At 37.1% G+C, this 13075-nt stretch overlaps 1 protein-coding gene across 2 annotated transcripts in view; it reads left to right on the top strand.

Annotated features, from left to right (window-relative positions):
• Positions 1-13075, top strand: part of HEATR5A (HEAT repeat containing 5A) — a 134084-nt gene that overhangs the window by 84108 nt on the left and 36901 nt on the right. For both annotated transcript variants that reach the window (XM_066277674.1, XM_066277673.1), the window contains 3 exons: positions 1094-1273; positions 3905-4144; positions 12699-12880. In XM_066277674.1, the coding sequence (XP_066133771.1) occupies positions 1094-1273; positions 3905-4144; positions 12699-12880 (602 nt within the window). The remainder of the gene's footprint in view (positions 1-1093; positions 1274-3904; positions 4145-12698; positions 12881-13075) is intronic.

The raw sequence follows: 13075 nt of genomic DNA, 5'->3' as shown, positions 1-13075 counted from the left end.
TTAGTTCCACAATGCCTTAGTTGTAGTGATTAAACACTGTTCTCCATGCAGATTTTTTTCTGAATTTTCCTCTTTATGTTACTAGATTTAAAATGTTTTCCTTACCAGAATAAGGAAATCTTAATTATGATTATTTACTTGAAATTAAATTTAGAGAGAAAATAAAATAATCATACAAATAAACATTGTATAAAAGTTTAAGTGTTGAGCCCTGGCCAGATGGTTAAGTTGGTAGAACATTGTCCCAATATGCCAAGGTCATGGTTTTGATCCTTGGCCAGTGCACATACAAGAATCAACCACTGAATGCATAAGTAAATGGAACACAAATTGATGCCTCTCCCCTGACCCCTCTCTTCCCCCTCCTCCTCCCTTCCTCCCTCTCTCTTTCTCTCTAAAAATTAGTTTTTAAAAAATGAGGAAGAGTTTAAATACTGAATGTTAATTGGGTTAAAATGTTTACCTAATTTAAGAAAAACATTAATAACTCTCAGTAAAAATTTATCTTGTAATAACATTGCATAAAAAATAACTATAGCCTGACCAGGCGGTTGCTCAGTGGATAGAACATTGGACTGGGATGCCAATGACCCAGGTTCGAGACCCCGAGGTCACCAGCTTGAGTGTGGGCTCATCTGGCTTGAGCAAAATAAAAAATGCTCACCAGCTTAGACCCAAGGTTGCTGGCTCAAGCAAAGGGTTACTCAGTCTGCTGAAGGCCCGTGGTTAAGGCACATATGAGAAAGCAATCAATGAACAACTAAGGTGTCGCAACAAAAAACTAATGATTGATGCTTCTCATCTCTCTCCATTCCTGTCTGTCTGCCTCTGTCTATCCCTCTCTCTGACTCACTCTCTGTCCCTGTAAAGAAAAAAATTAAAAAAAAAAACTTTAAAAAAATAACTATAGAGTATCATGAATAATACCAAACTGTGTTATAAAATAGACCTCAGTTTGTTAAGGCACAATATTTGGACTACTTCTTTAAAACATACTGGCACATAATATTTTGAAAACTACTAAATGTGTGTGCTTCTCATATGGCAGTTTTGTTTTCTGTATTACTTAGATCATCGATTTTCTTCTTATCAGATGCTAACATCAGAGAAGTAGGCCTTGAAGGGGCATTACTGGCCTTACTAGACAAAGAGACGGATCAGAGACTGTGCCAGGATATCAGAGAGACTTTAATTCACATGCTTACTTCTATGGCAGTAGAAAAACTTTCCTTCTGGCTAAAGCTTTGTAAAGATGTACTTGCTGCATCAGCTGGTAAGTACTGGTAACTACCAATTGAAATAATAATATTGAAAGTAAAAGTTATATAAAGTTGTTTGCCAGTGATGACTCATCAATCTTATGTGACTATTTGGATTATAATTGCTTGAGGCTGTCTTCAAATAAAGAGTCTGGTGCTAGTGTTTAAGTCTAACACTTAAGCCTGCTTTTTTTCTTTTGGGTATCTCATGATTTTCCTGTGTAAAACAAACTAAAAAGTAGAGTCATTATTTATGCGGTAAAAAGAGAGAACTAGCTTTTAGTAGCCTATAATCTGTTTTCATACATGTAATAAATATTTTAGGAATTGCCTCACATCAACATAATAGAAAATTCACCAAAGGTTGTGATACTCTGAGCAAGCCATTTCTCCAAACTTATGTTATTTTCAAAGTGTTTGAAATGCTTTTTATTTTCAAATGTCTTTGCTAGTATAAGATAATTGTTAGTGATAAAGTGTACTGGAATCTTTAACATTTATCCTGACCCAGGTCATGTTGCAGTGGATAGAGCGTCAACCTCGGATGCTGAGATCCCAGGTTCGAAACCCTGAGGTTGCTGGCTTGAGTGCAGGGTCACCAACTTGAGCTGGGATCATAGACATGACTCCATGGTCACTAGTTTAAGCCTAAAGGTTACTGGCTTGAGCCAAGGGGTCACTGGCTGGGCAGGAGTCCCCTGGTCAAGGCACATGTGAGAGAAGCAATCTGTGAACAACTTAAGTGCCAAAACTACGAGTTGATGCCTCTCATCTCTTTCCCTTCCTGTCTCTGTCTCTGTCTTCTCATTAAAAAAAAAAGAGAATCTTTAAAATTTATATTCTTTGAGTAAGAAAAAAATAACTGAGGGGAAGAAAGAGATAGAAACAAGTTCTGTTCTAGGTATACTGTACGTGTTTTATCAAGCATCCTGTGCATAGGCAGTAATATTAGTTTTATACAGAGAAAACAAGACTTGGAAAGTTTATAGTAATTGCCCAAAGACCCACAGAAATGGATTCAAACCTTAGCATGTGGAACTTTAATAAAACTTAACTTTCTAATATATTTCAGTAATTCTCAACTCAATTATTTGAATCTTATAATTTAATGTAGCACTGATCTCTACAATTATGTAAAAGCAAAGAGAACCATAAAATTCTGGGGTATTTTTTTTTCTACATTCTCAACTTTCTACCTTGATTTTTCACTTGATTTTAGCCAAAAGGTAGAGAAATGATCTACCTTGATTCTTTTTTTTTCTTAAGATTTTATTTATTGATTTTACAGAAACAGGAAATGGTGGGGGAGAGTGAGAAGTATCAACTCCTAGTTGCTTTACTTTACTTGTTCTTTCATACTCTCTTCTAACCGTACTACATAAGAACTTAAAGGACTTCTCCTTTAAAAGAGAATGTTTGTGTATATGTACTTAGACAGATAGATTGATTATACTTTTCTGTTATCTCATCTGTCATTTTCATTTTACATTTATACTCTCTGAGCTTATTAGCTCAATTTTATTTTACTATTTATTCTTTATACTTTGTAGTTTGGCCCTATCCCCTTTTATTAGGAAAACATACATTTCAGTTTCTGTTGACTTCTCAGTCATAAGATAGGACTTTGCCATAACTTTATTTGTGACATTCTATCATAATACACTCAAAAAATGTTGACACATATAAGATAATTTAAGAAAAACAAGTTGGTTTCTTTTATAGCATTAGCTTCATTTTAAGTGGAGTTAGCAAGTTAACAGTATAAGAAAATATATTTTGGGAGGGAAGGGGAGAAAAACAATAATTTACTCAGTGGCTCTGTTTATCAAAAGAATGTGAAACTATAATAATAGCAGTGAGTCTGTCCTAAGAAAAATGCTTCAGACATTTTCAGTGGGTTCAGGAACCTTCTTAAATCCATTAAAGCCACAGTATTAAAACAGCATACCCATTACAATCCACCCCACTACCTACAAGGGAATCTGATTTTCCTTAATCCAGGGGATTGATAATTATCCTAGTATCTAGTATCTTGTTCAATTTTTCATTTTGAGTATAATTTAACATCTTTTGCATTTTGACCTAGAAGGTTTCTTACACCATTTATTTAAATACCACTGTTAGCTGTATTTAATAGGCATGATTATTTTACATTATTAAAAGATGTATGAGTAAGCTCTGGCTGGTTGGCTCAGCAGTAGAGCGTCAGCCTGGCGTGTGGAAGTTCCAGGTTTGATTCCCGGCCAGGGCACACAGGAGAAGCGCCCATCAGCTTCTCCACCCTTCCCCTTCTCTTTTCTCTCTGTCTCTCTCTTCCCCTCATGCAGTCAAGGCTCCATTGGACCAAAAGTTGACCCGGGCACTGAGGATGGCTCAATGGCCTCCACCCCAGGCGCCAGAGTAGCTCTGATTGCATTGGAGCAATGCCCCAGATGAGCCTAGCATCACCCTCTGGTGGCCATGCTGGGTGGATCCGAGTCGGGCTCATGCAGGAGTCTGTCTGTCTGCCTCTTCTCCCCTCCTCACTTGGGTGGGGGGAAGATGTTTGATTGAGCAGTTTTGGTCTGAATTTGCAGTCATTTGTGTTCCTTTATAAATATATGTTTAAATTGATTGTAATTACATGTATTCTTCCTTGATAAAAGATTTTACAGCTGTTACTTGTGTGGATACAATGCAAGAAGAGGAAGGCGATAAAGGGGATGATGCCTCAGTTCTCACCACTAGAAATGATGACAGATCCCATCCTTTTCCCAATCCTCGCTGGGCGACTAGAGTCTTTGCTGCCGAATGTGTCTGTAGGATAATTACGCAGTGTGAGACTGCACACGGCGCACATTTTGACATTGCTTTAGCACAAGAAATGAAAAAAAGGGATTCAAGAAGTAAGTGGCATAATAATGAAAAAAACAAATGATACATGTAGAATTGCTGTATACTTTTGTTTTCATTTTAATTTAAAAATTAAAACTGAAAGATAGTTTTTATTCTTCCGATTGGTTGTGAAACTGGCTACAACCTTTATATAAGGTCTACCGGAAAGTTATGTCCATTTTTGGAATAAAACAAAATACAAATTTTTTGTACCGTCAATAAACTTTATTAAATAATATAATTGCCATTATTATTAATGATTTCTTGCCAGTATGAGGGTAATTTGTATAGCCCATTTTTGAAAAATGTTTTATCTTTTGATGTGAAAAATTGAACCAGTGCTTGTTTGATATCTTTTTCATTTTTGAATTTTTTGCCCTTCAAAAAATTTTGTAAGGACAAAAACAAGTGATAGTCTGAGGGTGCTAAGTCCAGGGAATATGGTGGATGTGACAGACATGCTTCTGTAGCATTTCTTCCTTGTTGAATTTCGTAAAAATTACAGTGGCGTAAATGAACTTTTATCAGTAGCCATGGATACACTATCGCTTCACACATAAGACTAATGTGAATCAACTTTGTTTTAGTTAATTTGCTACGTCAGTGTGTATACATTAAGTGATAAAAATAGAAAGGCACACATGCGCCAAATAAACGTGCTTACGTGTCGAAACTTGTGATAGAAACGGAGAGAACTTTCTGGTAGACCTTATATAGACTGTAAACGTAGTATATTTTTAATGTTCAAATACATTTTTAATGATAAAGCTTTTTAAATGGCATTCACTCAAAAAATGTTGACACATGTAAGATAATTTAAGAAAAACAAATTGGTTTGTTTAGAAAGCAGTTAACAATTAGAGCAAGTTGGGCCCCATCGCTAAGGATGGCTCCATGGTTCCACCTCAGGCACTAAGAAGAGCTTGGTTGCTGAGCAGTGAAGCAGTGCCCCAGATGGGCAGAGCATCACCTAACAGTGGGACTGCAATGTGGATCCTGGTCGGGACACATGCAAGACTCTGTCTTTGCCTCCCCTCCTCTCACTGAATACAAAAATTTTTAAAAAGAAATGAGTTAAGTTTATAGAAATAATCATGTTCTTACAAAGTAGTATGTGTGTTAACTGCTTCCCAGAATTTATTTTCTGAACTATAACATATACCAGTTTTACTTACGGATTATTTTGGTTTTGTGAATATCATTAAGAAAACATTTGAGCCTATCTCAATGTAAACAGTTATAAAACCACCTTAACCTTTTATCCACTATTTACTGTTTTTACCTCAATATGAATGTGTTATTGTTTGATTTCTATTTATTTATTATTTTCTTATTAATTAATGTATTTATTTTTTATTAGTTTTACTAGAGTGACATCAATAAATCAGGGTACATATGTTCAAAGAAAACATGTCCAGGTTATCTTGTCGATCAATTATGTTGCATACCCATCACCCAAAGTCAGATTGTCCTCTGTCACCTTCTATCTAGTTTTCTTTGTGCCCCTCCCCCTGCTCCTTCCCCTCTCCCTCCCTCTCTTCCCCCCCCCCATAACCACCACACTCTTGTCCATGTCTCTTAGTCTCATTTTTATGTCCCACCTATGTATGCAATCATGCAGTTCTTGTTTTTTTCTGATTTACTTATTTCACTCCATATAATGTTATCAAGATCCAACCATTTTGTTGTAAATGATCTGATGTCATCATTTCTTATGGCTGAGTAGTATTCCATAGTGTATATGTGCCACATCTTCTTTATCCAGTCTTCTATTGAAGGGCTTTTTGGTTGTTTCCATGTCTTGGCCACTGTGAACAATGCTGCAATGAACATGGGGCTGCATGTGTCCTTACGTATCAATGTTTCTGAGTTTTTGGGGTATATACCCAGTAGAGGGATTGCTGGGTCATAAGGTAGTTCTATTTTCAGTTTTTTGAGGAACTACCATACTTTCTTCCATAATGGTTGTACTACTTTACATTCCCACCAACAGTGAATGAGGGTTCCTTTTTCTCCACAGCCTCTCCAGAATTTGCTATTACCTGTCTTGTTAATAATAGCTAATCTAACAGGTGTGAGATGGTATCTCATTGCAGTTTTGATTTGCATTTCTCTAATAACTAATGAAGATGAGCATCTTTTCAAATATCTGTTGGCCATTTGTATTTCTTCCTGGGAGAAGGGTCTGTTCATGTCCTTTTCCCATTTTTTTATTAGATTGTTTGTTTGTTGTTGAGTTTTATGAGTTCTTTGTATATTTTGGATATTAGGCCCTTATCTGAGCTGTTGTTTGAAAATATCATTTCACATTTAGTTGGCTGTCTGTTTATTTTGTCAGTTTCTCTTGCTGAACAAAAACTTCTTAGTCTGATGTAGTCTCATTCATTTACCTTTGCCTTTACTTCCCTGGCCTTTGGAATCAAATTCATAAAATGCTATTTAAAACCAAGGTCCATGAGTTTAGAACCTATGTCTTCTTCTATGTATTTTATTGTTTCAGGTCTTATATTTAGATCTTTGATCTATTTTGAATTAATTTTAGTACAAGGGGACAAACTGTGGTCAAGTTTCATTCTTTTTCATGTAGCTTTCCAGTTTTCCCAGCACCATTTGTTGAAGAGGCTTTCTTTTCTCCATTGTGTGTTGTTGGCCCCTTTATTGAAAATTATTTGACCATATATATGTGGTTTTATTTCTGGACTTTCTATTCTGTTCCATTTATCTGAGTGTCTATTTTTCTGCCAATACCGTGCTGTTTTGATTGTTGTGGCTCTAGAATATAGTTTGAATTCAGGTATTGTAATGCCCCCAGCTTCATTCTTTTTCTTTAGGATTGCTTTGGCTATTCGGGGATTTTTATAGTTCCATATAAATCTGATGATTTTTTGTTCTGTTTCTTTAAAAAATGTAATTGGGCCTGACCAGGAGGTGGCGCAGTGGATAGAGCGTCAGACTGGGATGCGGAGGATCCAGGTTCGAGAACCTGAGGTCGCCGGATTGAGCGCGGGCTCATCTGGTTTGAGCAAAAAGCCCACCAGCTTGGACCCAGGGTCGCTGGCTCCAGCAAGGGGTTACTCGGTCTGCTGGAGGCCCGTGGTCAGGGCACATATGAGAAAGCAATCAATGAACAACTAAGGTGTTGCAACGCGCAATGAAAGGCTGATGATTGATGCTTCTCATCTCTCTGTTCCCATCTGTCTGTCCCTGTCTATCCCTCTCTCTGACTCTCTGTCTCTGTAAAAAAAAAAAAAATGTAATTGGAACTTTGATGAGAATTGTATTAAATTTGTATATTGCTTGGGTAATATGGCCATGTTGATTCTATTTATTCTTCCTACCCAAGAACAAGGAATATTCTCCCATCTCATTGTATCTTTTTCGATTTCCCTTAACAATGCTTTGTAGTTTTCAGTATATAGGTCCTTTACATTCTTTGTTATGTTTATTCCTAGGTATTTTATTTTTTTGTTGCATTCATGAAGGAGATTATTTTTTTAAGTTCATTCTCAAATGTTTCATTGTTGGCATATAGAAAGTCCGTGGACTTTTGTATGTTAATTTTGTATCCTGTGACCTTACTGTATGGGCTTACTGTTTCTAGTAGTCTTTTTGTGAATTCTTTGGGGTTTTCGATGTATAGGATCATGTCATCTGCAAAAAGTGATACCTTCTTCTTTTCCGATATGGATGCCTTTTATTTCTTTCTCTTGTCTAATTGCTCTGGCCAGAACCTCTATCACCACATTAAATAAGAGTGGAGACAGTGGACAACCCTGTCTTGTTCCTGATATAAGGAGGAAAGCCTTCAGTTTTGTGCCATTTAATATGATATTAGCTGATGGTTTATTATATATGGCCTTTATGATGTTGAGATATTTTCCTTCTATACCCATTTTGTTGAGAGTCTTAAACATAAAATTGTGTTGTATTTTATCGAATGCCTTTTCTGCATCTATTGATAAGATCGTGTTGTTTTTGTTCTTTGTTTTGTTGATATGGTGTATTACGTTAACCGTTGTATGTATTTTGAACCATCCTTGAGATTCTGGGACGAATCCCACTTGATCATGATGTATTATTTTTTTAATATGTTGTTGTATTCGATTTGCTAGTATTTTGTTTAGTATTTTAATTTTTTTTTATTTATTTTTTATTTACAGAGTAAGAGAGAGGGATAAACAGGGACAGACTGACAGGAACAGAGAGAGATGAGAAACATCAATCATTAGTTTTTTGTTGCGACACCTTAGTTGTTCATTGATTGCTTTCCCACATGTGCCTTGACCGTGGGATTACAGCAGATCGTGTAACCCCTTGCTCGAGTTAGCGACCTTGGGTCCAAGTTGGTGAGCTTTGCTTAAACCAGATGAGCCTGCGTTCAAGCTGGCGACCTCACGGTCTCAAACCTGGGTCCTTCGCATCCCAGTCTGACGTTCTATCCACTGTGCCACTGCCTGGTCAGGCTTGTTTAGTATTTTAGCATCTGTAGTCATTAGAGATATTGGCCTGTAGTTTTCTTTTTTTGTGCTGCCCTTGCCTGGTCTCGGTATGAGGGTTATGTTGGCCTCATAAATTGTGTTTGGAAGTATTGCTTCTTCAATTTTCTGGAAGACTTTGAGTAGAATAGGAACCAAGTCTTCTTTGAATGTTTGATAGAATTCACTAGTATAACAGTCTGGGCCTGGACTTTTATTTTTGGGGAGGTTTTTAATAGTTTTTTCTATTTCTTCTCTACTAATTGGTCTGTTTAGGCTTTCTGCTTCTTCTTGACTCAGTCTAGGAAGGTTGTATTGTTCTAGGAATTTATCCATTTCTTCTAGATTGTTGAATTTAGTGGCATAAAGTTTTTCATAGTATTCTACAATAATTCTTTGTATATCTATGATATCCGTGGTGATTTCTCCTCTTTCATTTTGAATTTTGTTTATATGAGTCCTTTCTCTTTTTTCCTCGGTAAGTCTTGCCAAGGGTTTGTCAATTTTGTTGATCTTTTCAAAGAACCAGCTCCTTGTTCTATTAATTTTTTCTATAGTTTTTCTGTTCTCTATTTTATTTATTTCTGCTCTGATTTTTATTATCTCCTTTCTTCGGCTGGTTTTGGGTTGTCTTTGTTCTTCTTTTTCCAGTTCCTTAAGGTGTGAAGTTAAGTGGTTCTCTTGGGCTCTCTCTTGTTTGTTCATATAGACCTGAAGTGATAAGAACTTCCCTCTTATCACTGCTTTTGCTGCATCCCATAGATTCTGATATGTTGTATTGTCATTTTCATTTGTCTGTATATATCTTTTGATCTCTGTGCTTATTTCTTCTTTGACCCATTCATTTTTTAAAAGTATGTTATTTAGTTTCCACGTTTATGTGGGGGTTTTTTTCCTCTTTTTTGCAGTTGAATTCTAGTTTCAAGGTTTTATGATCAGAAAATATACTTGGTACAACTTTGGTTTTTCCGAATTTGCTGATGTTATTTTTGTGGCCCAACATATGGTCAGTTCTTGAGAATGATCTGTGTACACTGGAGAAAAATATAAAAATATATACTCTGTCACTTTGGGATGAAATGTCCTGTAGATGTCTATCATATCCAGGTTCTCTAGTGTTTTGTTTAAGGCCAATATATCTTTATTGATTCTCTGTTTGGATGACCGATCTAGAGCTGTCAGTGGTGTATTGAGGTCTCCAAGTATGATTGTATTTTTGTCAGTTTTTGTTTTAAGGTCTATAAGTAGCTGTCTTATATATTTTGGTGCCCCTTGGTTTGGTGCATATATATTAAGAATTGTTATGTCTTCTTGATTCAGCGTCCCCTTAATCATTATGAAATGACCATTTTTGTCTCTGAGTACTTTTGCTGTCCTGTAGTCAGCATTATCAGATACGAGTATTGATACGCCTGCTTTTTTTTGGATGTTATTTGCTTGGAGTATTGTTTTCCAGCCTTTCACTTTGAATTTGTTTTTATCCTTGTTGCTTAGATGAGTTTCTTGTAGGCAGCATACAGTTGGATTTTCTTTTTTAATCCATTCTGCTACTCTGTGTCTTTTTATTGGTGAGTTTAATCTGTTTACATTTAGTGTCATTATTGATACTTGTGGGTTTCCTATTGCCATTTTATAGATTGCTTTCTGTTAGTTTTGTGTCTTGATTCTTCTCTTTTGTTTTTCGATCCTTTGTTTTTGTTTGGTTGTATTCCATACTTCTTTCCTTTGTTGCTATATTTTTTAAATCATATGCTTCTGTGGTGGTTTTTTAAAGGGTGGTTACCATTAAGTAATGAAAAGGGTTTCTATCTACCCTGTTCATTGTAATGCACTATCTTGTGAGTACTTCTATACTCCATCGTCCTTTGCTACTGTTAATTTCCATCCTCTCCCCCTTTTTTTGTTTGTTTTTGTTGTCACAGTTTAAATTTGGTTTTATTGTTTTCTTCGTGGAGCTTTTACTTGTGGTTTTGTTTTATTTTGTTCTTTGTATTTGGATGGAAAACCCCCTTTAGTAATTCCTGGAGTGGGGGTTTTCTGATGATAAATTCCCTCCGTCTCCAGGCTCCGCAGCTTCCCGGTGCAGAATTAGATTCTGAACCTTCCAGCGCACATGTGCACCACAACCCCCATCGTTTAATTTTTTTTTTAATTTTTTCTTTTTTTACAGGGACAGAGAGTGAGTCAGAGAGAGGGATAGATTGGGACAGACAGACAGGAACGGAGAGAGATGAGAAGCATCAATCATCAGTTTTTCGTTGCAACACCTTAATTCATTGATTGCTTTCTCATATGTGCCATGACCGCAGGCCTTCAGCAGGCTGAGTAACCCCCCGCTCAAGCCAGTGACCTTGGGTCCATGCCAGTGAGCTTTTTTGCTCAAACCAGATGAGCCCACGCTCAAGCTGGGTATCCTGGGGTCTCGAACCTGGGTCCTTCCGCATCCCAGTCTGACGCTCTATCCACTGTGCCACCGCCTGGTCAGGCCCCCCATCGTTTGATTTCTGATTTTTAAAATCATTTATTTATTTATTTATTTGTATTTTTCTGAAGTTGGAAACGGGGAGGCAGTCAGACAGACTCCCGCATGTGCCTGACCAGGATCCACCCGGTATGCCCACCAGGGAGCGATGCTCTGCCCATCTGGGGCGTTGCTCTGTTGCAACCAGAGCCATTCTGACACCTGAGGCAGAGGCCATAGAGCCATCCTCAGCACCCAGGCCAACTTTGCTCCAATGGAGCCTCAGCTGCAGGAGGAGAAGAGAGAGACAGAGAGGAAAGAGAGGGGGAGGGGTGGAGAAGCAGATGGGCACCTCTCCTGTGTGCCTTGGCCGGGAATCAAACCCGGGACTCCTGCATACCAGGCCGAGGCTCTATCACTGAGCCAACCGGCCAGGGCCTGATTTCTGATTTTTTAAATTCACTTCACATGTTCAAAAGCACAATGCATATATATAAATGCCTTGAAAATATTCTTTACCAGACAAAAGAATTATAAAGCAAAATGTTCTTATTGCCACTCTGAGAGTATGAATTATCTCTGTTTTAATGATTTTCCAAGCAGCATATATATACTGTATTCTCTTAGTTGTGATGAGCACTGTCCTAGATACTAATAGTGTAAAATATATCACAGATGCTTACTGATTCCTGTTCTCCCAATTGAAACTGTAATTGGCACCTACTAAGATGAGTTGTTTTCTTCAGTGTGGCCTATAGCTATTTCTTGAATTAGTCTCAAAGATATTTTAGGTAAAGATTAATTGTACCCTAAACATTTTATTGTTGAAACATTCTTAAATGATTGTGTTATGTTTTGCCCTGGTAGAATTATTACTCCAAAGATTGTGTTGTAGGAATGAAAAGCATTTTCATTTATAATGTTATAGTGAGAAATGTTTTTTTATAGTCCCATCATTTTATATGTGGCATGACATGCAAAAATAAAATAATCTAGTGCATTTAATGCACTACATAAAACTACCTAAAGGCACAGTGAGTCTTTTAGCTTCAAGTTGACATAAAGAGATTATGTTAACTGACTGATTCACCAAAACCCAAAGTCTCCTGACCTGAGGTGGCACAGTGAATAAAGCATTGATATGGAACACTGAGGTCACTCATTAGAAACCCTGGGCTTGCCTGGTCAAGGCACATATGGGAGTTGATGCTTCCTGCTCCTCCCCCTCTCCTTTCTTTCTCTCTGTTTCTCTCTCTCTTCTCTCTCTGAAAAATGAATAAATAAAATCTAAAAAACAAAAAACCCAAAGTCTCCTAAGTACCTTCCAATATACTTCTATCAGAAAATCTAAACACAATTTTTATTGATGGTACTATTAATACTCTTTTAAAGGATGTTAATTCTGCCTTTGGTTTTTGAATAGCTGTATAATTTCTTGCTTTGGGGTGATTTTTTGTATTTACAGTGGTGTAGTAAATCCAACTTTAAACTTTGTATATAACAATAAAACAAAACAGTGTATAAAATCAGATATTTAAAGTCTAGATTATGAAATTAAATTAAAAAGGTAACATAAATCTTGCTTCCAGCTTATTTTCTTTTTTATAAGTTTTTTCTTTACTCTTGTAGATGACTTTTTGGCACTACATCTTGCTGACTTAATCCGCATGGCTTTTATGGCTGCCACAGATCATAGTGACCAGCTCCGTCTCTCTGGCCTTGAAGCATTGTTAATTGTGATTCAGAGATTTGCGACTGTTCCAGAACCAGAGTTTCCAGGACACGTGATTCTGGAACAGTATCAAGCCAATGTGAGTGCTCTTCTGCTAGAGGGTTTTATTGTTAGACACCCAGATAAAAAGTCGGAAATATGCCTGACCAGGCAGTGGCGCAGTGGATAGAGCATCGGACTAGGATGCCAAGGACCCAGGTTCGAGACTCCGAGGTCACCAGCTTGAGCGCGGGCTCATCTGGTTTGAGCAAAAGCTCACCAGCTTGGACCCAAG

The sequence above is a fragment of the Saccopteryx bilineata genome, chromosome 4, assembly GCF_036850765.1.
Source record: "Saccopteryx bilineata isolate mSacBil1 chromosome 4, mSacBil1_pri_phased_curated, whole genome shotgun sequence".
Lineage (NCBI taxonomy): Eukaryota > Metazoa > Chordata > Mammalia > Chiroptera > Emballonuridae > Saccopteryx > Saccopteryx bilineata.
The sequence above is the reverse complement of the archived record's forward strand: the minus strand, read 5'-3'. Positions and strand labels throughout refer to the sequence as shown.